Raw genomic sequence first — 27,617 nt, 5'->3', positions numbered from 1 at the left:
TAATGAGAGAAGGGGGAGGTAGAGAGGTGTAGAATGAGAGAAGGGGGGAGGTAGAGAGGTGTAGAATGAGAGAAGGGGGGAGGTAGAGAGGTGTGGAATGAGAGAAGGGGGGAGGTAGAGAGGTGTAGAATGAGAGAAGGGGGGTAGAGAGGTGTAGAATGAGAGAAGGGGGAGGTAGAAAGGTGTGGAATGAGAGAAGGGGGGAGGTAGAGAGGGAAATGGAAAGGGGGGATTAGAGAAAAAGGCTAATAGAGATGAACGAAGCCAAGAAGTGAGAGAGGAGTTAATGAAGTGTTTGTTTACCGCGGTGCATGACTCTACGGGAGTGCATGTGCTCCAGGGCACTGCACAGCTGGACAAAATATTTCCATATTGTCCTCTCCGGGATGAGCCGCCTCTTCTTCTTAAAGTGCTGCGAGAGAGAGAGGAGAAGAGAGCTGTGAGGAAAGCCTGGATTCTATCTCTCTCGCTCACGCACACACACACGTCCCACAAAACGCACACACTGCCTTCCCTCTCTCCCCAACAAGTGCACACACACACACACACTCGCCTCAAAACCCCCTGATTCAATGTCAGACAGCCAAAAAAAAAACAGTGCCGAACATCTAAAGAATGGATCTGTGCATTACCATTTAACCCTCTCCCTGCCTCTATTTGAGTGTGTAATGAGAGGCACCCTAACGAGAGTTGACACTGCCAGCGCACAGAGCCAAGCACCTAATTAACAATAATCTGGCTAATTAAACTGCCTAAACTTTGTTTAATGCCCCAAAACAACAAATGTTTTTGTATTTTCTTTCCACTTTTTTGTAATGAAGCAACTTTTTTTAATAACAAAGATATTTGCCGCCAGCGAGATGTTTTTGACTTTGATCTGCATATCGGTTGAATTGAGAGCTTGGAATTAGGAACCTCTTTCTACAGAGAGAAAAGAGGAGAGGAAAGAGAGAGAGGAGGGGAGGAAAGAGAGAGAGGAGGGGAGGAAAGAGAGAGAGGAGAGAGGAAAGAGAGAGAGGAGAGGAAAGAGAGAGACAAGAGGAGGGGAAGAGAGAGACAAGAGGAGGGGAAAGAGAGAGACAAGAGGAGAGGAAAGAGAGAGAAAAGAGGAGGAAAGAGAGGAAAGAGAGAGAGGAGGGGAGGAAAGAGAGGAGAGGAGAGGAAAGAGAGAGAGAGGAGAGGAAATAGAGAGACAAGAGGAGGGGAAAGAGAGAGACAAGAGGAGGGGAAAGAGAGAGACAAGAGGAGAGGAAAGAGAGAGACAAGAGGAGAGGAAAGAGAGAGAGGAGGGGAGGAAAGAGAAAGGAGGGGAGGAAAGAGAGAGAGGAGGGGAGGAAAGAGAGAGGAGAGGAAAGAGAGAGGAGAGGAGGAAAGAGAGAGAGGAGAGGAAAGAGAGAGACAAGAGGAGGGGAAAGAGAGAGAGGAGAGGAAAGAGAGAGACAAGAGGAGAGGAAAGAGAGAGACAAGAGGAGAGGAAAGAGAGAGGAGAGGAGGGGAAAGAGAGAGAGACAAGAGGAGAGGAAAGAGAGAGAGGAGAGGAAAGAGAGGGGACAAGAGGAAAGAGAGGAGAGGAAAGAGAGAGACAAGAGAGAGACAAGAGGAGAGGAAAGAGACAATAGGAGAGGAAAGAGAGACAAGAGGAGGGGAAAGAGAGAGAGGAGAGGAAAGAGAGAGACAAGAGGAGGGGAAAGAGAGAGACAAGAGGAGGGGAAAGAGAGACACAAGAGGAGAGGAAAGAGAGAGACAAGAGGAAAGAGAGAGAGGAGAGGAAAGAGAGAGACAAGAGGAGGGGAAAGAGAGAGGAGAGGAAAGAGAGACAAGGGGTGAGGAAAGAGAGAGAGGAGAGGAAAGAGAGAGACAAGATGAAAGAGAAAGAGGAGAGGAAAGAGAGACAAGGGGAGAGGAAAGAGAGAGACAAGAGGAGAGGAAAGAGAGATACAAGAGGAGGGGAAAGAGGGACAAGAGGAGAGGAAAGAGAGAGACAAGAGGAGAGGAAAGAGAGACAAGAGGAGAGGAAAGAGAGACAAGAGGAGAGGAAAGAGAGACAAGAGGAGAGGAAAGAGAGAGAGGAGAGGAAAGAGAGAGACAAGAGGAGAGGAAAGAGAGAGACAAGAGGAGAGGAAAGAGAGAGACAAGAGGAAAGAGAGAGAGGAGAGGAAAGAGAGAGAGGAAAGAGAGAGACAAGAGGAGGGGAAAGAGAGAGGAGAGGAAAGAGAGACAAGGGGTGAGGAAAGAGAGAGAGGAGAGGAAAGAGAGAGACAAGAGGAAAGAGAAAGAGGAGAGGAAAGAGAGACAAGGGGAGAGGAAAGAGAGAGACAAGAGGAGAGGAAAGAGAGAGACAAGAGGAGGGGAAAGAGGGACAAGAGGAGAGGAAAGAGAGACAAGAGGATAGGAAAGAGAGACAAGGGGAGAGGAAAGAGAGAGACAAGAGGAGAGGAAAGAGAGACAAGAGGAGGGGAAAGAGAGACAAGAGGAGAGGAAAGAGAGACAAGAGGAGAGGAAAGAGAGAGAGGAGAGGAAAGAGAGAGACAAGAGGAGAGGAAAGAGAGAGACAAGAGGAGAGGAAAGAGATGAGAAGAGAGAGACAAACAGATGCGGAGAGGGAAAGGTGGAGAGATGAGGAGAACGATTGTGTGGAGGATGTATGTGTGTATGTGCATCTTTGTGTGTGTGTGTGATGGGGCGTGGCAGTGTCAGGCCGGTGGAGGTACAGAGAGGCTAAGGAGAGGTTGTGTCTGTCAGAGCAGGCTGTCAAGAGCCTGGGGGACTCTGCTCTCTCTCTTCATCTCTCTCCCCTGATCTATCGCTCTCTCTCTCCATCTCTCTCCCCTGATCTATCGCTCTCACTTCATCTCTCTCCCCTGATCTATCGCTCTCTCTCTTCATCTCTCTCCCCTGATCTATCGCTCTCACTTCATCTCTCTCCCCTGATCTATCGCTCTCTCTCTTCATCTCTCTCCCCTGATCTATCGCGCTCTCTCTCTCCATCTCTCTCCCCTGATCTATCGCTCTCTCTCCATCTCTCTCCCCTGATCTATCGCTCTCACTTCATCTCTCTCTCCCCTGATCTATCGCTCTCTCTCCATCTCTCTCCCCTGATCTATCGCTCTCTCCATCTCTCTCCCCTGATCTATCGCTCTCTCTCCATCTCTCGCCCCTGATCTATCGCTCTCTCCATCTCTCTCCCCTGATCTATCGCTCTCTCTCCATCTCTCGCCCCTGATCTATCGCTCTTTCTTCATCCCTCTCCCCTGATCTATCGCTCTCACTTCATCTCTCTCTCCCCTGATCTATCACTCTCTCCTCATCTCTCTACCCTGATCTATGGCTCTTTCTTCATCTCTCTCCCCTAATCTATCGCTCTCTCTCAAACACACATCCCACAACCACACTCCATATCCCCCTTCTCCTCACTCACACTCTCTCTCTCTCCTGGCCCTGTCTATCCCAGCAGACGAGCCAGGGGGATGTTATTCAAGCCCCTGAAAGTTTGGCCTCTCCCTGCCATGCACCACCTGAGACCAGCCACCAGTGACCAGTCAGTGTCTGACCCCTGACCCCTGACCCCTCACCTTGATCATCTGAGAGAGGTCACCGGCGTCCGCCAGCTCCAGCAAGATGTTGAGTTCGTTGTCCTCGATGAAGGAGTCCAGGTACTTGATCACGTTGGGGTGGTTCAAATGCTGTGAGGAGAAGGAAACAGAATGTCAGTTCAGGTTCTACAGTCATGTCTGTTTGAGAAGGGGAGGTTTTCTATCTCAAATCAGACAAACCAAACTGTTCCAGTTCCAGAGTTAGACAAGGTTAACATGTCTTACATTTTACATTTTAGTCATTTAGCAGACGCTCTTATCCAGAGCAACTTCCAGTTAGTGAATGCATTCATTATTTTCAATTTTTCATTCCCCCCGTGGGAATCAAACCCACAACCCTGGCGTTGCAAACGCCATGCTCTACCAACTGAGCTACATCCCTGCCGGCCATTCCCTCCCCTACCCTGGACGACGCTGGGCCAATTGTGCGCCGCCCCATGGGTCTCCCGGTCGCGGCCGGCTACGACAAGAGCCTGGATTCTAACCAGGATCTCTAGTGGCACAGCTAACACTGCGTTGCAGTGCCTTCGATGTCTTGTTGTCCTCACTCAAATGTATTAACATGTCCCCGCTAAAACGTACAGGACAGGTCTGATTTCACTATTACTGAAACAGGATACAAGTGGGAAATATAAAGATCCAGTCCATTAAAAAATGTGGATGCCCCTTACACTTCAGTGTTGGGATGCAAAAATTCTAGCAAAATGTATAGCGCATAGAATTTCAAAGGTATTGTCGGACATTATTCATTCTAATCAGACAGGTTTTTTACATGGACGATACATTGGAGATAATATAAGGCAAGTACTGGAAACAATAGAACACTATGAAAAATCTGGGAAACCAGGCCTGCTATTCATTGCAGACTTTGAAAAGGCATTTGATAAAGTACGACTGGAGTTTATATATAAATGCCTGGAGCATTTCAATATTGGAGAATCTCTCATAAAATGGGGTAACATCATGTATAGTATCCCTAGGTGTAAAATAGTAAATAATGGCTATTTCTCAGAAAGTTTTAAACTGTCAAGAGGAGTAAAATAAGGTTGTCCACTATCCGCATATCTATTTATTATGGCCATCAAAATATTAGCTATTAAAACCAGATCCAACAATAATATCAAGGGATTAGAAATCCAGGGCTTAAAAACAAAAGGTGTCATTGTACGCTGATGATTCATGTTTTCTTTTAAATACACAACTTGTATCCCTCCACAGCCTCATAGAGGATCTAGATACATATTCTAACCTCTCTGGATTACAACCAAATTATGATAAATGTACTATATTACGTATTGGATCACTAAAAAAATACAATTTTTACATTACCATGTAGTTTACCAATAAAATGGTCTGATGGTGATGTGGATATACTCAGAATACATATCCCAAATGAAATAAATGATCTCACTCCAATAAATGTTAATAGAAAGTTAGCAAAAATAGATAAGATCTTGCTACCATGGAAAGGTAAATACTTGTCTATTTGTGGAAAAATCCCCCTGATTAACGCATTAGTATTATCCCAGTTTACCTATTTGCTTATGGTCTTGCCTACCCCAAGCAAACAGTTTTTTAATTTATATGAGAAAAAAATATTCCATTTTATTTGGAACGGCAAGCCAGACAACATTAAACGGGCCTATTTATATAATGAATATCAATCCGCAATTCGGATGACAGAAATGATTAAATATTAAAGTATTAGACCTATCACTAAAAGCTTCAGTCATACAAAAGTTATACTTAAATCCGAACTGGTTCTCTAGCAAATTAGTAAGATTGTCTCACCCCATGTTCAAGAATGGCCTTTTTCCCTTTATTCAGATTACAACCTCTCACTTTCAATTATTTGAAAAGGAAATAATCTCCCAAATATCACTATTTCTAAAACAAGCCATAGAAAGTTGGTTGCAATTTCAATTTAATCCTCCAGAAAACGACAGAACAAATAATGCAACAAATATGGTGGTTAAACTCAAATATACTAATTGTTAAAAAAACATATATATTTTTAAAAGAATGTTTAAAAAAGGTATAATCTTCGTAAATGATATCATAGGTAGGACTGGTGGAGTTATGTCGCACATGCAGCTAACAAAAACATATGGAAATGTCTGCTCTACCCAAAATTACAACCAAATAATTGCAGCATTACCGCAAAAATGGAAGAGGAAAGTGAAAGGGGGAAAAAGTAAGGAACTTGTCTGTCGGCCCTGCATTAAAGAACTTAATTGGTTAAAGAAAATTGTGATAAAGAAAAAAGTATACCAGTTTCATTTAAGGACCAAAGGATTGACAGCCGTCCCATATAAATTGCAAAATAGTTGGGAAGAGATTTTTGACAAACTGATTGCATGGCATAGTGTTTATGAACTGATACGCAAAATGACGCCGGATTCAAAACTTATAATTTTTCAATTTAAATTATTATACAAAATTCTTGCTACCAATAGAATGTCATTTATATGGGGGATAATCAATCAATCTTCCCAGCGCTGCAGATTTTGCTGCGAAGAGACAGAATCATTAGATCATTTGTTTTGGTACTGTCCATTTGTAGCTTGTTTTTGGACACAGGTCCAGGAATGGCTAAAGGATTGCAATATCTACCTGGCGCTAACCCTGCAGATAGCACTACTGGGTGATCTGAAAAGTCATAGTCAAATCGATCAATAATATAATAATACTTTTAGCAAAAAAAAATATTTTCAATTTACAATCTGTAAAAACAATGAGAATAGAAGGGTTCAGAACTTTTATAAAACATCACAGTACAGTTGAAAAATATATGGCAAATAGAAATCCAAAATGGATGGTGTTAAGAGATAGATGGGAGGTGTTGAATGGAGTTGAAGGATGGGACTAATAACAATAAGATAACTAATGTAAAGCATACTGTGTCCATAATAAGTATATAGGTTATAGGTTGAGAGCTTTTGTGAAAGAGCACAGTTAGAAAGATATGGCATATAGAAGCACACCGGATGGACATCATGAAACTGATCGGAGAGGTTGAGGGTAGAGGAAGTTCAGGAGTAAAAATAAACAAAATAGAATTATTGTAGAATTGACCATAAAATGTATATAGTATGTATAAGCTGTAAGTAGAGGCCTAAGCGTTGTTGTTCACTAGTTTACTCCAATTAGGGAAGGGGTGGTGGGGTTGGAAAGTAATAAAGGGAAATATATATTTTTAAAAGGATATGTATATATACACACTACCGTTCAAAAGTTTGGGGTCACTTAGAAATGTCCTTGTTTTCGAAAGAAAAGCAATTTATTTGTCCATTAAAATAACATCAAATTGATCAGAAATACAGTGTAGACATTGTTAATGTTGTAAATGGCTATTGTAGCTAGAAACGGCTGATTTTTAATGGAATATCTACATAGGCATACAGAGGCCCATTATCAGCAACCATCAGTCCTGTGTTCCAATGGCACGTTGTGTTTGCTAATCCAAGTTGATCATTTTAAAAAGGCTAATTGATCATTAGAAAACCCTTTTGCAATTATGTTAGCACAGCTGAAAACTGTTGTGCTGATTAAAAAAGCAATAAAACTGGCCTTCTTGAGACTAGTTGAGTATCTGGAGCATCAGCAATTGTGGGTTCGATTACAGGCTCAAAATGGCCAGAAACAAATAACTTTCTTCTGAAACTCATCAGTCTATTCTTGTTCTGAGAAATGAAGGCTATTCCATGCGAGAAATTGCCAAGAAACTGAAGCTCTTGTACAATACTGTGTACTACTCCCTTCACAGAACAGCGCAAACTGGCTCTAACCAGAATAGAAAGGGGAGTGGGAGGCCCCGGTGCACAACTGAGCAAGAGGACAAATACATTAGAGTGTCTAGTTTGAGAAACAGACACCTCACAGGTCCTCAACTGGCAGCTGCATTAAATAGTACCCGCAAAGAGACACCAGTCTCAACGTCAACAGTGAAGAGGTGACTCCGGGATGCTGACCTTCTAGGCAGAGTTGCAAAGAAAAAGCCATATCTCAGACTGGCCAATAAAAAGAAAAGATTAAGATGGGCAAAAGAACACAGACATTGGACAGAGGAAGATTGGAAAAAAGTGTTATGGACAAACAAATCGAAGTTTGAGGTGTTCGGATCACAAAGAAGAACAGTTGTGGGACGCAGACCAAATGAAAAGATGCTGGAGGAGTAGAACACTATAGGCTAGGTGGGGTAACACACAGCTAACCGGTATAATGCATTATGACGTGGTCATAATGCATTATAAGACTTGTAATAAGGTGTATGACCTTGTGATATCTCTCATGAGTTATTATCAACCAGAATAGTGAGTCAGAATAGTGCTTCAATTTGGAATGTGATAGGAACAAAATAAACAGTAAGCCAATACAGTGAAGCTCAGTGGCATTACCAACTGGTTGAACTGGTTAGAGTGTCTGCCCTGAGATTGGAAGGTTGAGGGTTTGATCCCTGGTCAAGTCATACCAAAGACTCAAAAAATGAGACCAGGGCCCATATGTATCAAGCGTCTCAAAGTTTTAGAATTCATTTTACGATTCTTCTATTGGTTTTTAAATCAATCCACGATTGTGCACCCCAATACATGTCAGACATGCTTTTAAGTTATGTACACAGTAGGTCCCTCAGGTCCTCTGGCACAGGCCTTTTAACTATCCCAAAGCCTAGGACCAAGAGGCATGGAGAGGCAGCCTTTAGTTACTATGCCCCCAGCCTCTGGAATAGCCTTCCAGAGAACCTGAGGGGGGCCGAAACTGTGGACATATTTAAAAGAGATCTTAAAACACACCTTTGTTTTTCCTTAAAGTGCTTTTTAGTCTTTCAGTTTTTATTGTTATTCTTTTGTTTTTTCATTTTATGTTTGTTGTGTAGTAAATATTTCTGATTTCATTTTCATCGTTTTTTTATTTGTTTTTTTTTTCCTGTGACGCACATTGCGTTGCATTCCATGTCTGAAATGTGTAGTATAGATAAAGCTTTATTTTATTTTATTTTATTTGAAAGTAGGAGTGATGATCTAGGATCAGTTTAGCCTTTTAGATTATAATAAATACGATTGTATGGGCGGGGGGAACCTGATCCTAGATCAGCACTCCTACTCTGAGATGGTTTATGAATACTGGCCCTGATGCCTCTCTGCTTGGCACTAAGGAGACTGATTGAGGGTAAGAACTTACGATAGACTAGCGTCCTGTCCAGGGGGCCGTTCTACGGGCCGTTCTGATAACCATATTACTGGTCTGTTTGGGCTGTCAGAATCAGCCCATACATTACTCAGAAATCCCCTGACGCGTATGGGTGGGATAGGAAAACAGAATCATACTATAGCAATCTCACCTACGGATGTGTGTGAGCATGCGTCCGGGTATGTGTGATCGTGTGAAAATATAGCATTTGTCTGTGAGTATGTGTGTGTGTGCGCCCATCTCTTCGTTCGTGTAGAGTCAAATGACCAACAGACTTCTACCCCCAAGCCATAAGAATAGCCAGACTGCTAATAGTTAATTAAAGGGTTACCCAAATTATCTGCACTGACCCTAAGCACACTCACTAGACTATATATACACACACACACACATACACACACACACACACACCTCACTCACACACACACTAGATTGACACTCCCACACATTCACATACACTACACACACACACACACACACACACACACACACACACACACATTACACACACACACACTTTTACATTTGTTGCTGCTACTCTGTTTTTTATTTTACTCTTATTCTTATTATATATCCTGATGTCTAGTCACTTTACCCTGCATTCATGTACATATCTACCTCAAATATCTTATTATTATATATCCTGATGCCTAGTCACTTTACCCTGCATTCATGTACATATCTACCTCAAATATCTTATTATATATCCTGATGCCTAGTCACTTTACCCTGCATTCATGTACATATCTACCTCAAATATCTTATTATATATCCTGATGCCTAGTCACTTTACCCTGCATTCATGTACATATCTACCTCAAATATCTTATTATATATCCTGATGCCTAGTCACTTTACCCTGCATTCATGTACATATCTACCTCAAATATCTTATTATATATCCTGATGTATAGTCACTTTACCCTGCCTTCATGTACATATCTACCTCAAATACCTTATTATTATATATCCTGATGTCTAGTCACTTAACCCTGCATTCATGTACATATCTACCTCAAATACCTTATTATTATATATCCTGATGCCTAGTCACTTTACCCTGCATTCATGTACATATCTACCTCAAATACCTTATTATTATTATTATTATTATTATTATATATCCTGATGCCTAGTCACTTTACCCTGCATTCATGTACATATATACCTCAAATACCTTATTATTATTATTATAATATATCCTGATGCCTAGTCACTTTACCCTGCATTCATGTATATATATACCTCAAATACCTTATTATTATTATTATTATAATATATCCTGATGTCTAGTCACTTTACCCTGCATTCATGTACATACAGTGAGGGAAAAATGTATTTGATCCCGTGCTGATTTTGTACATTTGCCCACTGACAAAGAAATTATCAGTCTATAATATTAATGGTAGGTTTATTTGAACAGTGAGAGACAGAATAACAACAAAACAATCCAGAAAAACGCATGTCAAAAATGTTATGAATGTATTTGCATTTTAATGAGGGAAATAAGTATTTGACCCCCTCTCAATCAGAAAGATTTCTGGCTCCCAGGTGTCTTTTATACAGGTAACGAGCTGAGATTAGGAGCACACTCTTAAAGGGAGTGCTCCTAATCTCAGTTTGTTACCTGTATAAAAGACACCTGTCCACAAAAGCAATCAATCAATCAGATTCCAAACTCTCCACCATGGCCAAGACCAAAGAGCTCTCCAAGGATGTCAGGGACAAGATTGTAGACCTACACAAGGCTGGAATTTGCTACAAGACCATCGCCAAGCAGCTTAGTGAGAAGGTGACAACAGTTGGTGCGATTATTCGCAAATGGAAGAAACACAAAATAATTGTCAATCTCCCTCGGCCTGGGGCTCCATGCAAGATCTCACCTTGTGGAGTTGGAGGAATCAGCCCAGAACTACACGGGAGGATCTTGTCATTGATCTCAAGGCAGCTGGGACCATAGTCACCAAGAAAACAATTGGTAACACACTACGCCGTCAAGGACTGAAATCCTGCAGTGCTCACAAGGTCCCCCTGCTCAAGAAAGCACATATGCCCGTCTGAAGTTTGCAAATGAACATCTGAATGATTCAGTGGAGAACTGGGTGAAAGTGTTGTGGTCAGATGAGACCAAAATGGAGCTCTTTGGCATCAACTCAACTCGCCGTGTTTGGAGGAGGAGGAATGCTGCCTATGACCCCAAGAACACCATTCCCACCGTCAAACATGGAGGTGGAAACATTATGCCTTGGGGTTGTTTTTCTGCTAAGGGGACAGGACAACTTCACCGCATCAAAGGGACGATGGACGGGGCCATGTACTGTCAAATCTTGGGTGAGAACCTCCTTCCCTCAGCCATGGCATTGAAAATGGGTTGTGGATGGGTATTCCAGCATGACAATGACCCAAAACACACGGCCAAGGCAACAAAGGAGTGTCTCAAGAAGAAGCACATTAAGGTCCTGGAGTGAACTAGCCAGTCTCCAGACCTTAATCCCATAGAAAATCTGTGGAGGGAGCTGAAGGTTCGAGTTGCCAAACGTCAACCTCGAAACCTTAATGACTTGGAGAAGATCTGCAAAGAGGAGTGGGACAAAATCCCTCCTGAGATGTGTGCAAACCTGGTGGCCAACTACAAGAAACGTCTGACCTCTGTGATTGCCAACAAGGGTTTTGCCACCAAGTACTAAGTCATGTTTTGCAGAGGGGTCAAATACTTTTTTCCCTCATTAAAATGCAAATCAATTTATAACATTTTTGACATGCATTTTTCTGGATTTTTTTGTTGTTATTCTGTCTCTCACTGTTCAAATAAACCTACCATTAAAATTATAGACTGATAATTTCTTTGTCAGTGGGCAAACATACAAAATCAGCAGGGGATCAAATACTTTTTTCCCTCACTGTATATACCTCAAATACCTTATTATTATATATCCTGATGCCTAGTCACTTTACCCTGCATTCATGTACAGTTGAAGTCGGAAGTTTACATACACCTTAGCCAAATACATTTAAACTCAGTTTTTTACAATTCTAGAAAACATTTCCTGTCTTAGGTCAGGTTATTCTTAAAATAAAGTGGTGATTCTAACTGACCTAAAACAGTGAATTCTTACTAGGATTAAATGTCAGGAATTGTGAAAAACTGAGTTTAAATGTATTTGGCTAAGGTGTATGTAAAGCTTCCGACTTCCAACTGTACATGAATGCAGGGTAAAGTGACTAGGCATCAGGATATATAATAATAAGGTATTTGAGGTATATACAGTGAGGGAAAAAAGTATTTGATCCCCTGCTGATTTTGTATGTTTGCCCACTGACAAAGAAATTATCAGTCTATAATTTTAATGGTAGGTTTATTTGAACAGTGAGAGAATAACTCGTATCTCTGCACATTAATCTGGTACTGGTATTCCCTGTATATAGCTCCACATTGATCTGGTACTGGTACTCCCTGTATATAGCTCCACATTGATCTGGTACTTGTATTCCCTGTATGTAGCTCCACATTGATCTGGTACTCCCTGTATATAGCTGCACATATATCTGATACTAGTATTCCCTGTATGTAGCTCCACATTGATCTGGTACTAGTATTCCATGTATGTAGCTCCACATTGATCTGGAACTAGTATTCCCTGTATGTAGCTCCACATTGATCTGGTACTAGTATTCCATGTATGTAGCTCCACATTGATCTGGAACTAGTATTCCCTGTATGTAGCTCCACATTGATCTGGTACTAGTATTCCCTGTATGTAGCTCCACATATATCTGATACAAACCTGGTCAAGACCTACAGGAAACGTATGAGCTCTGTAATTGCAAACAAAGGTTTCTGTACCAAATATTAAGTTCTGCTTTTCTGATGTATCAAATACTTATGTCATGCAATAAAATGCAAATTAATTACTTAAAAATCATACAATGTGATTTTCTGGATTTTTGTTTTAGATTCCGTCTCTCACAGTTGAAGTGTACCTATGATAAAAATTACAGACCTCTACATGCTTTGTAAGTAGGAAAACCTGCAAAATCGGCAGTGTATCAAATACTTGTTCTCCCCACTGTATATCTGATACTAGTATTCCATGTATGTAGCTCCACATTGATCTGGAACTAGTATTCCATGTATGTAGCTCCACATATATCTGATACTAGTATTCCATGTATGTAGCTCCACATTGATCTGGTACTAGTATTCCATGTATGTAGCTCCACATTGATCTGGTACTAGTATTCCATGTATGTAGCTCCACATTGATCTGGAACTAGTATTCCCTGTATGTAGCTCCACATTGATCTGGTACTAGTATTCCCTGTATGTAGCTGCACATATATCTGATACTAGTATTCCCTGTATGTAGCTCCACATATATCTGATACTAGTATTCCATGTATGTAGCTCCACATTGATCTGGTACTAGTATTCCATGTATGTAGCTCCACATTGATCTGGTACTAGTATTCCATGTATGTAGCTCCACATTGATCTGGAACTAGTATTCCCTGTATGTAGCTCCACATTGATCTGGTACTAGTATTCCCTGTATGTAGCTGCACATATATCTGATACTAGTATTCCCTGTATGTAGCTCCACATATATCTGATACTAGTATTCCATGTATGTAGCTCCACATTGATCTGGTACTAGTATTCCATGTATGTAGCTCCACATTGATCTGGTACTAGTATTCCATGTATGTAGCTCCACATTGATCTGGAACTAGTATTCCCTGTATGTAGCTCCACATTGATCTGGTACTAGTATTCCCTGTATGTAGCTGCACATATATCTGATACTAGTATTCCCTGTATGTAGCTCCACATTGATCTGGTACTAGTATCCCATGTATGTAGCTCCACATTGATCTGGTACTAGTATTCCATGTATGTAGCTCCACATTGATCTGGTACTAGTATTCCATGTATGTAGCTCCACATATATCTGATACTAGTATTCCCTGTACGTAGCTCCACATTGATCTGGTACTAGTATTCCATGTATGTAGCTCCACATTGATCTGGTACTAGTATTCCCTGTATGTAGCTCCACATTGATCTGGTACTAGTATTCCATGTATGTAGCTCCACATTGATCTGGTATTAGTATTCCCTGTATGTAGCTCCACATTGATCTGGTACTAGTATTCCATGTATGTAGCTCCACATTGATCTGGTACTAGTATTCCATGTATGTAGCTCCACATTGATCTGGTACTAGTATTCCATGTATGTAGCTCCACATTGATCTGGTACTAGTATTCCATGTATGTAGCTCCACATTGATCTGGTACTAGTATTCCCTGTATGTAGCTCCACATTGATCTGGAACTAGTATTCCCTGTATGTAGCTCCACATTGATCTGGAACTAGTATTCCCTGTATGTAGCTCCACATATATCTGATACTAGTATTCCCTGTATGTAGCTCCACATTGATCTGGTACTAGTATCCCATGTATGTAGCTCCACATTGATCTGGTACTAGTATTCCCTGTATGTAGCTCCACATATATCTGATACTAGTATTCCCTGTATGTAGCTCCACATTGATCTGGTACTAGTATTCCCTGTATGTAGCTCCACATTGATCTGGTACTAGTATTCCATGTATGTAGCTCCACATTGATCTGGTACTAGTATTCCCTGTATGTAGCTCCACATATATCTGATACTAGTATTCCCTGTATGTAGCTCCACATTGATCTGGTACTAGTATTCCCTGTATGTAGCTCCACATTGATCTGGTACTAGTATTCCATGTATGTAGCTCCACATTGATCTGGTACTAGTATTCCATGTATGTAGCTCCACATTGATCTGGTACTAGTATTCCATGTATGTAGCTCCACATTGATCTGGTACTAGTATCCCATGTATGTAGCTCCACATTGATCTGGTACTAGTATTCCCTGTATGTAGCTCCACATATATCTGATACTAGTATTCCCTGTATGTAGCTCCACATATATCTGGTACTAGTATTCCATGTATGTAGCTCCACATTGATCTGGTACTAGTATTCCATGTATGTAGCTCCACATTGATCTGGTACTAGTATTCCATGTATGTAGCTCCACATTGATCTGGTACTAGTATTCCATGTATGTAGCTCCACATATATCTGATACTAGTATTCCATGTATGTAGCTCCACATTGATCTGGTACTAGTATTCCATGTATGTAGCTCCATTCTCATGTATTTTATTTTACTCCTCTTACTCTAAAACAATGCATTGTTGGGAAGGGCTCATAAGCAAGCATTTCACTGTAAAGTCTACACCAGTTGTATTCAGTGCATGTGACAAATAAAATTTGACTTGATGTCCCGGTGTGCGTGAGAAAGCCAGGACTCCAGGAGCCACACTATCCGCATGCCTCAGCAATGCAACCTAACCGCTGATTACAGGCTGCTGGCTAGCTATGAAGTATCTCTCGGCCTGTTTTACACATGTACTGTACTGTACTATACAGCCTCTTAAAACACAGTAGAGCCTGCTGGCTAACCTCTTAAAACACACCCCATATGGATCAGTAGGTGTCCAGGAAAACAGATAGTCATATAGCATACTGTGTGTGTGTGTCTGTGTGTGTGTATATGTCTGTGTCTCTGTCTGTGTGTGTCTATGTCTCTCTCTGTGTGTGTGTGTCTGTATGTCTATGTCTCCATGTGTCTGTCTGTGTGCGTGTGTGTGTGTGTGTGTACGTGCGTCTGTGTGTGTGTGCGCATGTGCGTGTACGTGCGTCTGTGTGTGCGTGTGTACCTGCATGCATGGGAATACCTATACATGTCTGCCTAACTGCCTATGCATGTGTGTTTGTGTTTGTGAGAGTGTGTGTTGTGATCAGTGCTTAATTTGTAAATTGGGAGGTGCCGGAATACAAAGTGAGCCCGAGAGGGGGGGTAACCTGGGGGAGTGACCTGGGGGGTCAGAGGTACCGGAATGCATAAAAAAAAAAGAGTATAATAAAGCATTGCATTCATTATCATCACTTTTGCGTGCCTTCACAGAGCAGTAGAGTAGAGGCGCTTGTAAAAATTGCAAACATGGGGGGAAAAAGTAGTAGCCTAGGGTCCGGGAAAAATGTGGCCTTTTATAAACGCATTTCATGCAATTCTACATAATTTTCGATGACTGGAGACTTTAGCAGAATCTTTTTTAATACCTCACAAATGATAGCAATGACAGGCTACTTTGACACTGACAAACTGAGAATCTAGGATCAATAAAAACGACCTTGTCTTGAAACCTTTAATAGCCTAGGCCTACGTGTGTGGAGACACACATATTGTACAATATGAGGAGGAAATTAGTCCTAAAAAAAGCTTTCCACTTTCACTGACTCACCCAATGGTGCGCAGCTCACTCACCGTCGATGGCCGATAAGCTTGCGCCAAATGCCTATCTCTCTTGTTTCACTTGACAAATGCTGTTTACTTAATAGGCCTATCTGGATGTTGATAACTTGGTAGCCTACATACAGATTAGTCTTCCCGTTTGCTTTCCAACCTGTGTTTTCCCGTGATTGTATCTGAAATATTGCGAAAGGCATGTTTTGGCTACATGCTGTTCACTGACAGATTTGCTGCGCGTTCCCGACTGTAGGAATGCCTTGTGATTGGGCTACACACAATCCACAGCTAGGCTTAAATAAGCTATTGATCTGCAGTGGCTAAATTATAGGCTTACTCCTGGTGTAGTATTCAGAATTATTTCATTTATTTCTGAACAGACAGCAGTAATTCTATAACTTTGGCAAATGTATTTCAATCAGAGGTGTTGCAGCACCTCCAGCACCCATCCCACGGCTATGATTCTATAATGAAATAAATGATGAAGTGCAACGCTGGAGAGATCATTTGCAGGCTCCTGTCTATCAGAGCAAAGAGAGATCATAAAAGTTAATCTCATTTTAGTTCTGTGAGAGATTCAGGCACACTTCTCTCTCTCTCACCACAACAAATGGCCACACGTTGGTATATATAGGCTACAATGTTGCGCAATTCTTAGAATATCAGGCACGTTTTCACATTACGTTTTTTAGGGGGGCAGGAGAATTACAGAGGAGTCAACTTGAATTACATTGCAAACAGTGAAGAAGAAAGAAATCATGCCACAAATGAAGCACTGGTTGTGATGCACTCCTTTATCACGGCAGCCACACACACACACTGTCAGTGTTCTCGTATGGTAATCTGACCCACTCTTCCTGACAGGGGTCTCTGCCCACAGATGCACACTTCAAGTCCCTGTCATAAACTCCACTTTACCGCCCGGCCGCCTCGCACGCCGCACCAAAACAAATGTCACCCCTGATGATGATGACAACAAACCACTTTAATTTATGCCACCGTAAAAACCCCAACTGCCAGCGCAGCCGCCAATCACTCCGGGAGGCGTAACAAGCAGCAGATGGGGCGTGTGATTTGACGGGTCGTTAAAGTGACAGGCGGCGGTGACAGGCGGGCGGGATCAAGGACCTGGCGGGGCCACCGCCTCATCCTGCCTCCTTCCTCCTCCCGCCTCCCTCCTTTTTCTTCACCCTCTCTTTATTTCTCATCCTCTCATCGCTTTTTCTGTGGCTGTCCCTCCCCCCACACCTTGGGATGACACACACACTCTAAACAGAGCTTCACAGCCAGCGTGAGATGACAGCAAACACACTTGGAGTGTCAGAACAGAGGCTCTTTTTGATCCCGTACAATGACAAAGAGTAACACACACATGTGTACAGACGGAGAACTATACACACACTTAACGATACTCCAAACACAGGTGTGCATAAGTGTGTGTGATTTTATATATATATATATATATATATATATATATATATATATATATACAGTACCGGTCAAAAGTTTGGACACATCTACTCATTCAAGGGTTTTTCTTTATTTTTAATATTTTGGTGGTATACAGAAGATAACCCTATTTGGTAAAAGACCAAGTCCATATTATGGCAAGAACAGCTCAAATAAGGAAAGAGAAACGACAGTGCATCATTACTTTAAGACAGGACTGCCCAACCCTGTTCCTGGAGAGCTACCGCCCTGTAGGTTTTTGCTCCAACCCCAGGTGTTACTAACCTGAGCTATCCAGGAACAGGGTTGGGCAACCCTGCTTTAAGACATGAAGGTCAGTCAATACGGAACATTTCAAGAACTTTGAAAGTTTCTTCAAATGCAGTTGCAAAAACCATCAAGCGCTATGATGAAACTGGCTCTCATGACCGCCACAGGAATGGAAGATCCAGAGTTACCTCTGCTGCAGAGGATAAGTTAGAGTTACCAGCCTCAGAAATTGCAGCCCAAATAAATGCTTCACAGAGTTCATTTCACAGACACATCTCAACATCAACTGTTCAGAGGGGACTGTGTGAATCAGGCCTTCATGGTCGAATTGCTGCAAAGAAACCACTACTAAAGGACACCAATAAGAAGAAGACACCTGCTTGGGCCAAGAAACACAAGCAATGGACATTAGACCGGTGGAAATGTGTCCTTTGGTCTGGAGTCCAAATTGGAGATTTTTGATTCCAACCGCCGTGTCTTTGTGAGACGCGGTGTGGGTGAACAAATGATCCGCATGTTGAAAACTCCATTGTGTCCTCCTCCCAGAGTGCAAAGAACCTTGGCGTGACCCTGGACAACACCCTGTCGTTCTACGCTAACATCAAAGCGGTGACCCGATCCTGCAGGTTCATGCTCTACAACATTCACAGAGTACTACCCTACCTTACACAGAAAGCGGCACAGGTCCTAATCCAGGCACTTGTCATCTCCCGTCTGGATTACTGCAACTTGCTGTTGGCTGGGCTACCTGCCTGTGCCATTAAACCCCTACAATTTATCCAGAACTCTGCAGCCTGTCTGGTGTTCAACCTTCCCAAGTTCTCTCATGTCACCCCGCTCCTCCGCACACTCCACTGGCTTCCAGTTGAAGCTCGCATCTACTACAAAACCATGGTGCTTGCCTACGGAGCTGTGAGGGGAACGGCACCTCCTTACCTTCTGGCTCTGATCAGACCCTACACCCAAACGAGGGCACTACGTTCATCCACCTCTGGCCTGCTAGCCCCCCTAGCTCTACGGAAGCACAGTTCCCGCTCAGCCCAGTCAAAGCTATTCGCTGCTCTGGCACCCCAATGGTGGAACAAGCTCACCCACGATGCCAGTCGGAGTCACTGACCACCTTCCGGAGACACTTGAAACCCTACCTCTTTAAGGAATACCTGGAATAGTATAACAGTAATCCTTCTACACCCCCCCTCCCCCAGTGGCGGTTGTCCCACTGGCTATCCTAAGTTGAATACACCAATTTGTAAGTCGTTCTGGAAAAGAGCGTCTGCTAAATGACTTAAATGTAAATATGTAGTTCCCACCGTAAAGCATGGAGGAGGAGGTGTTATGGTGTGGGGGTGCTTTGCTGGTGACACTGTCTGTGATTTATTTAGAATTCAAGGCACACTTAACCAGCCTGGCTACCACAGCATTCTGCAGCGATACGCTATCCCATCTGGTTTGGGCTTCGTGGGACTATCATTTGTTTTTCAACAGGACAATGACCCAACACACCTCCAGGCTGTGTAAGGGCTATTTTACCAAGAAGGAGAGTGATGGAGAGCTGCATCAGATGACCTGGCCTCCACAATCAGCCCAATTGAGATAGTTTGGGATGAGTCGGACGGCAGAGTGAAGGAAAAGCAGCCAACAAGTGCTCACCATATGTGGGAACTCCTTCAACACTGTTGGAAAAGCATTCCAGGTGAAGCTGGTTGAGAGAATGCCTTTATGACAGCTTTGCACACTCTTGGCAAAGGGTGAGTTTGGTTTTCGCCAGGCATTACTGGAACCATGTCGTCCAAAAAGTTATACCTTTGAATCATCTGTCCATAGAACATTCTTCCAAGAGTCTTGATGATCATCCAGGTGCTTTTTGGCAAACTTGAGTCAACTTTTTGGACGAGATGGGTCCCATTATGCCTGGCGAAAACCAAACACTGCATTCCACAGTAAGAACATCATACCAAAGGTCAAGCATGGTGGTGGTGGTGTGATGGTTTGGGGATGCTTTGCTGCCTCAGGACCTGGACGACATGCCTTAATAGAAGGAACCATGAATTCTGCTCTGTATCAGAGAATTCTACAGGAGAATGTCAGACCATCCGTCTGTGAGCTGAAGCTGAAGCGCAGCTGGGTCATGCAGCAAGACAATGATCCAAAACACACAATCAAGTCTACATGAAAATTGCTAAAAAGCAACAAATTGGAAATTTTGGAATGGCCTAGTCAAAGTCCAGACCTAATTCCAAATGAGATGCTGTGGCAGGACTTGAAACGAGCAGTTCATGCTTGAAAACCCACACGTCACTGAGTTAAAGCAGTTCTGCATGGAAGAGTGGGCCAAAATTCCTCCACAGCGACGTGAGAGACTGATCAACAACTACAGGAAGCATTTGGTTGGAGTCATTGCAGCTAAAGGTGGCACAACCAGTTATTGAGTGTAAGGGGGCAATTACTTTTTCACACTGGGGAATTGGGTGTTGCATAACTTTGTTTATGAAATAAATATGTAATTGTTGTGTTAATTGTTCACTTATGTACCCTTTATCTAATATTAGGTTTTGGTTGAAGATCTGATAACATTCAGTTTCACAAATATAAAGGGAGTGCTCCTAATCTCAGTTTGTTACCTGTATAAAAGACACCTGTCCACAGAAGCAATCAATCAGATTCCAAACTCTCCACCATGGCCAAGACCAAAGAGCTCTCCAAGGATGTCAGGGACAAGATTGTAGACCTACACAAGGAATGGGCTACAAGACCATCGCCAAGCAGCTTGGTGAGAAGGTGACAACAGTTGGTGCAATCATTCGCAAATTGAAGAAACACAAAATAACTGTCAATCTCCCTCGGCCTGGGGCTCCATGCAAGATCTCACCTCGTGGAGTTGCAATGATCATGAGAACGGTGAGGAATCAGGGAGGATCTTGTGAGGAATCAGGGAGGATCTTGTCAATGATCTCAAGGTAGCTGGGACCATAGTCACCAAGAAAACAATTGGTAACACACTACGCCGTGAAGGACTGAAATCCTGCAGCGCCCGCAAGGTCCCCCTGCTCAAGAAAGCACATATACAGGCCCATCTGAAGTTTGCCAATGAACATCTGAATGATTCAGAGGAGGACTGGGTGAAAGTGTTGTCAGATGAGACCAAAATCGAGCTCTTTGCCATCAACTCAACTCGCCGTGTTTGGAGGAGGAGGAATGCTGCCTATGACCCCAAGAACACCATCCCCACCGTCAAACATGGAGGTGGAAACATTATGCTTTGGGGGTGTTTTTCTGCTAAGGGGACAGGACAACTTCACCGCATCAAAGGGACGATGGACGGGGCCATGTACCGTCAAATCTTAGGTGAGAACCTCCTTCCCTCAGCCAGGGCATTGAAAATGGGTCGTGGATGGGTATTCCAGCATGACAATGACCCAAAACACACGGCCAAGGCAACAAAGGAGTGGCTCAAGAAGAAGCACATTAAGGTCCTGGAGTGGCCTAGCCAGTCTCCAGACCTTAATCCCATAGAAAATCTGTGGAGGGAGCTGAAGGTTCGAGTTGCCAAACGTCAGCCTCGAAACCTTAATGACTTGGGGAAGATCTGCAAAGAGGAGTGGGACAAAATCCCTCCTGAGATGTGTGCAAACCTGGTGGCCAACTACAAGAAACGTCTGACCTCTGTGATTGCCAACAAGTGTTTTGCCACCAAGTACTAAGTCATGTTTTGCAGAGGTGTCAAATACTTATTTCCCTCATTAAAATGCAAATCAACTTATAACATTTTTTACATGCATTTTTCTGGATTTTTTTGTTGTTATTCTGTCTCTCACTGTTCAAATAAACCTACCATTAAAATTATAGACTGATCATGTCTTTGTCAGTGGGCAAACGTACAAAATCAGCAGGGGATCAAATACTTTTTTCCCCTCACTGTATACATATATACATATATACACACACGTCACGCTCTTACCAACTGAGCAACATAGGACCAGCGTAGCTGGGTGGTTCAGTTGGTAAATCTGTGCCCCTTTCTGTACCACTGGTTTGTCTTGGTGGCACAAGCCTCGCAACGGCTCCCCTCTTTGACAGACAGCCAGCCGTTATTGACGCCATTTGTAATTTCCTTGATTCCTCATGTTCTCTCTCCTCGCCTCCTTCTCAAAACCCATTGGATGAGGGAACTGACTTTCTCATCCAATGGGTTTTGAGGAGGCGAGGAAAGATGCCTCAAGGAATCAAGGAAATGCAATTGAGTTTCTCCCCCTGAGAAATAATTCCACCAGCCTTACCTTCAGCAGGTCAATCTCCTTGATGCAGTCCTGGCGAGCCTTGGCGTCCATCATTTCAAATATCTAAAGAGGAGAACAATGAAGTTAGTACCGTTATCCGACTGCATTGTCAGAGGTGTTCCATAGAATCCTCAGCCAGCTCCAACACATAACCCCAGTGCCCAGCCTAACGCCAGTGATCTTCACGTCTAGTCCTGTCGAGCAAAAGGGTGTCCAGGCCTCTGATACAAACACTAACCAACATGGTTCAGTGATTTCTAGCATTAGGCTGGGGAAAAAAACTGCACACACTGTGGCCTTCCTGGTCCAGACGTGAACAACACTGCCTTTTGCCAACCCTTGGCTGTATGTCAATAGACCTTCATTAGCACTAATGTGAAAGGACGATGTCGGTGAAACAAATAGCTGGTTTGGTATAGCCAGGTATTCACCATATTGTCTTCCACTTCTCTATGTTTTACAGAGCAGTGCACATGAAGGAGAGGAGACAAGGAGAGGAAGCCACTTTAGACTATTGAGATGTACCCATACAGTAAATGCCAAAAGGGATCGGACTCAATATAGTACCTGTACTTTCTTCAGAGCCACATGCTGGCCCTCCAGAAGGTAGGTGGCTTTGTAGACCTCGCTGAACTGGCCCCGGCCAATCTTCTTCTCGATGCGGAAGTTGGCCAGCGTGCAGCAGTACTGGTGGCTCTGCATGTTTCTCAGTGAGGGGAAGAAGAATGGCCAGTTTTAGTTAGGGAGAAATACTGTAGTAACCTGTTGAGAGAGAAGGTTCATATGCCCATGTTGGCTTGGATAGGATTGGCATATCTCTTGATGTGCGTGAGTGACAGTTGTCTAGGATTTTAATGAATGTGCGCTAATATCACTCAGGTGAGTTACTAATGTCAACAGTGGCATTAACATTTGACAATGGCTACAGTTTTATCAAAGAAAAACGCATGCACTGGTATGTCTGTAGCATCCTTGAGTGACACAACAGTAACTAAAACCCACCAGAAAAATGTAAAAAAGAGTAGCAAGCGTTTCTGTGTAGTAAACGTGTGTAGTAAACGTTTCTGTCAGTTCTAGGAACTATATGACACAGCTAAGGGCTTGCAAGTCACTCAGTCACTCCGTAAAAGATTGAATCACGCTCATACTGTATCACAGTGTTGACACTGGCTAACATGCTGACAATAGAAATGGTTGAAAAGATAGTTTGTCTTCCATTTACACACAGCATCAGTCGTTCACACAGTACATGTACCCTGCCAACCAAATGTACCCTGCCAACCAAATGTACCCTGCCAACCAAATGTTCCGGACCATGTCAGATTTCAGGTTCCAATTAAAATCAGTTCACACAACAATGTGCCTTCTGTATACAGTTCCATAGTGGCCACTGTCACACCCAGGTTTCTAGGGCAAGACGGTTTCTAGGGCAAGACGGTTTCTAGGGCAAGACGGTTTCTAGGGCAAGACGGTTTCTAGGGCAAGACGGTTTATAATAATAATAATAATTATAATTATAATAATAATAATAATAATAATAATAAGCCATTTAGCAGACGCTTTTATCCAAAGCGACTTACAGTCATGTGCGCATACATTTTTACGTATGGGTGGTCCCGGGGATCGAACCCACTACCCTGGCGTTACAAGCGCCATGCTCTACCAATTGAGCTACAGAGGACCAGGTTTCTAGGGCAAGATAAAATGCTGAGAGGAAAGTATCTCCCTTTATGCCACTTAGAAGACACTTTTATCCAGGACAGTGAGTGCATACATTTTGAGTATGTTTATGTGATCCCAGCAGGAACTGAACCCACAACCTTGGCATTGCTAGTGTCACGCTCTTACCAACTGAGCGACATAGGACCAGCGTAGCTGGGTGGTTCAGTTGGTAAGTCAAAGCTTCTGTGCCCCTTTCTGTACCACTGGTCTGTCTCGTGGCACAAGCCTCGCAACAGCTCCCCTCTTTGACAGACAGCCAGCCGTTATTGACGCCATTCGTAATTGCCGTAATTGTTTCGAGGGGAGGGCTGGGGTGTGTCGGTGTGTGTCGGTGCTAATACTGAACGACACAAACCCTGGGTGACACACACTCTGACGCTTGGCGCTGTGGAATATTCCCAGCTGCTCATTTACATATGTGCTGACCCAGATTAGCATGCTCTATTACAGAGTGCCACTGCTAATTAGAGCTAGCCTGATATGCTTATATGCTAGCCGGGCTGCTATCTTTACCATAGATTAGTCATTATATAACCCCATACTGTGGCTCTGTCATATTTGGTATAACACTACCTACAACTGTTACTGTTCTTTTTTTCCCATCAATTAGAATACAATAGAGGATAAATCTGTGAGTCATTGAAGAGTGACAAGATGTTTGTGAAGTAAACCTCACTAGTAGTGGGATGCTTTAAAAAGTACTAGGATATGCAGACTTACATCCCCCAAACATTGATTACATCTCCTCAAACCTGGGGTCCGTTCAACACACCTGAGCTGACAGGGCAGAGTTCAGAGCCTGCCCTTATAGAGCATGACCCGGAGCCAGAGGTCGTCTGGTGCTGCTCCATTCATCCAGGATGGGTTCAGACAGACATGGGAGGACAGCAAGGAGGTTTGCTCTGCTCACTAAATACATACACTTCTACTATGCTTGAGTTGGAGAGTCATGTCCTTCAGAATTTATCTTTACATGTTTGTTATGCAACTAGGGCCACACTATGAGTTAACAATAACTTTAACTGGAATGCACATAGTACTTTGTCCCCCTCTTTGTTTCTAGGGCCTAGTAGGGACGGTAGAGAGGGTGGAGGTCATCCTCTCAGTGCTCGGTGGGCTGACCAAAGACAGCAACAGCCTAATACTGGACTGGACTGGCCAGACTTTGACCTGATGAGTGGTGACACACCTGTGCTCTGTGGGAACCTTCATTACTTTTCGACTCACTGTATACTATCTGGTTTACCTTTGATTAATTCCAATATTCCCTGTGCTGAATCGAATGTGATTCACAGTGGATTTCAACAGGAACAATGTTCAACTGTTCTTTATCACAAGATTTACAAACCCTCTAGCGACTCCTTGTGGCTGGCCGGGCGCCTGCAGGCTGACGTTGGTCGTCAGTTGAACAGTGTTTCCTCTGACACATTGGTGCGGCTGGCTTCCGGGTTAAGCGAGCGGGTGTTACAGTGAGGGAAAAAAGTATTTGATCCCCTGCTGATTTTGTACGTTTGCCCACTGACAAAGACATGATCAGTCTATAATTTTAATGGTAGGTTTATTTGAACAGTGAGAGACAGAATAACAACAAAAAAATCAGGAAAAATGCATGTCAAAAATGTTATAAATTGATTTGCATTTTAATAAGGGAAATAAGTATTTGACCCCTCTGCAAAACATGACTTAGTACTTGGTGGCAAAACCCTTGTTGGCAATCACAGAGGTCAGACGTTTCTTGTAGTTGGCCACCAGGTTTGCACACATCTCAGGAGGGATTTTGTCCCACTCTTCTTTGCAGATCTTCTCCAAGTCATTAAGGTTTCGAGGCTGACGTTTGGCAACTCGAACCTTCAGCTCCCTCCACAGATTTTCTATGGGATTAAGGTCTGGAGACTGGCTAAGCCACTCCAGGACCTTAATGTGCTTCTTCTTGAGCCACTCCTTTGTTGCCTTGGCCGTGTGTTTTGGGTCATTGTCATGCTGGAATACCCATCCACAACCCATTTTCAATGCCCTGGCTGAGGGAAGGAGGTTTTCACCCAAGATTTGACGGTACATGGCCCCGTCCATCATCCCTTTGATGCGGTGAAGTTTTCCTGTCCCCTTAGCAGAAAAACACCCCCAAAGCATAATGTTTCCACCTCCATGTTTGACGGTGGGGGTGGTGTTATTGGGGTCATAGGCAGCATTCCTCCTCCTCCAAACACGGCGAGTTGAGTTGATGCCAAAGAGCTCGATTTTGGTCTCATCTGACCACAACACTTTCACCCAGTTCTCCTCTGAATCATTCAGATGTTCATTGGCAAACTTCAGACGGGCATGTATATGTGCTTTCTTGAGCAGGGGGACCTTGCGGGCGCTGCAGGATTTCAGTCCTTCACGGCGTAGTGTGTTACCAATTGTTTTCTTGGTGACTATGGTCCCAGCTGCCTTGAGATCATTGACAAGATCCTCCCGTGTAGTTCTGGGCTGATTCCTCACCGTTCTCATGATCATTGCAACTCCACGAGGTGAGATCTTGCATGGAGCCCCAGGCCGAGGGAGATTGACAATTATTTTGTGTTTCTTCCATTTGCTAATAATCGCACCAACTGTTGTCACCTTCTCACCAAGCTGCTTGGCGATGGTCTTGTAGCCCATTCCAGCCTTGTGTAGGTCTACAATCTTGTCCCTGACATCCTTGGAGAGCTCTTTGGTCTTGGCCATGGTGGAGAGTTTGGAATCTGATTGATTGATTGCTTCTGTGGACAGGTGTCTTTTATACAGGTAACAAGCTGAGATTAGGAGCACTCCCTTAAAGAGATTAGGAGCACTCCCTTTAAGAGTGTGCTCCAAATCTCAGCTCGTTACCTGTATAAAAGACACCTGGGAGCCAGAAATCTTTCTGATTGAGAGGGGGTCAAATACTTATTTCCCTCATTAAAATGCAAATCAATTTATAACATTTTTGACATGCGTTTTTCTGGATTTTTTTGTTGTTATTCTGTCTCTCACTGTTCAAATAAACCTACCATTAAAATTATAGACTGATCATTTCTTTGTCAGTGGGCAAACGTACAAAATCAGCAGGGGATCAAATACTTTTTCCCCTCACTGTAAGAAGCGCGGCTTGGCGGGTCATGTTTCGGAGGACGCATGACTCTACCTTTGCCTCTCCCGAGCCCATTGGGGAGTTGCAGCGATGAGACAAGATCGTAATCACGAAAAAGGGGGTAAAAATTACAACAAAAAAATTACTTTTTACAAACCCTGACCCCTCAATAGTACAGTCACTGAAGTATCTAAGGGCAGGTGTCACCAAAATTGGGTCCACGCTGAAAAAGTTGAATACCACGGTCTTAGGGAGAGTCCTCTGTTCGTTCCTGTTCAATTACATTGTGGTCCAGTGCTGACTTAAACAATGGCTTTCATTTGAGCCACTCACCTCTCCAGAAAACAGCCCCATCATCTATTATGAAACAACGACAGCGAATAAAAACGAGAATTAAGGTTTTATCTACCATACTCGATCTGGCGTTCACTCGTCAGCATCGATACGTCAACAAAACGTATCCTTGACTCAATGGGGTCTTTGTTCCTTGAATGTGCATCACTAAAAAGGCCTGAAGTTACCATTAAATCATTACATACCATAAAGCAAAATTGTATTTTTCTTTCTTTTTCTCAATTCCTCTCCCTGGCCAAGAATAATCTCAGGGGCTGCATATTACTCCTGACATTCAAGAGGGTTTAGCCATTCATTGGGCTATTGAAACAGT

General features: G+C 43.1%; 1 protein-coding gene across 1 annotated transcript in view; it reads right to left on the bottom strand.

The window, feature by feature from the left end:
• Positions 1-303: 303 nt before the first annotated feature.
• LOC311120653 (serine/threonine-protein kinase Nek6-like) overlaps positions 304-27,617 on the bottom strand; it is a gene marked incomplete at its 3' end in the record, with an annotated part of 65,727 nt that continues 38,413 nt past the window's right edge. Inside the window, exons 3-6 of the mRNA XM_084195238.1 lie at positions 22,705-22,833; positions 22,138-22,200; positions 3,573-3,683; positions 304-412 (exon numbers count right to left, since the gene is read on the bottom strand). Coding sequence (XP_084051364.1) covers positions 304-412; positions 3,573-3,683; positions 22,138-22,200; positions 22,705-22,833 — 412 coding nt within the window. The remainder of the gene's footprint in view (positions 413-3,572; positions 3,684-22,137; positions 22,201-22,704; positions 22,834-27,617) is intronic.

This window comes from Coregonus lavaretus, assembly GCF_964263955.1.
Source record: "Coregonus lavaretus genome assembly, contig: HAP1_SCAFFOLD_2197, whole genome shotgun sequence".
In the NCBI taxonomy this organism is placed as follows: domain Eukaryota; kingdom Metazoa; phylum Chordata; class Actinopteri; order Salmoniformes; family Salmonidae; genus Coregonus; species Coregonus lavaretus.
This window is presented reverse-complemented; position numbering and strand designations above follow the sequence as displayed.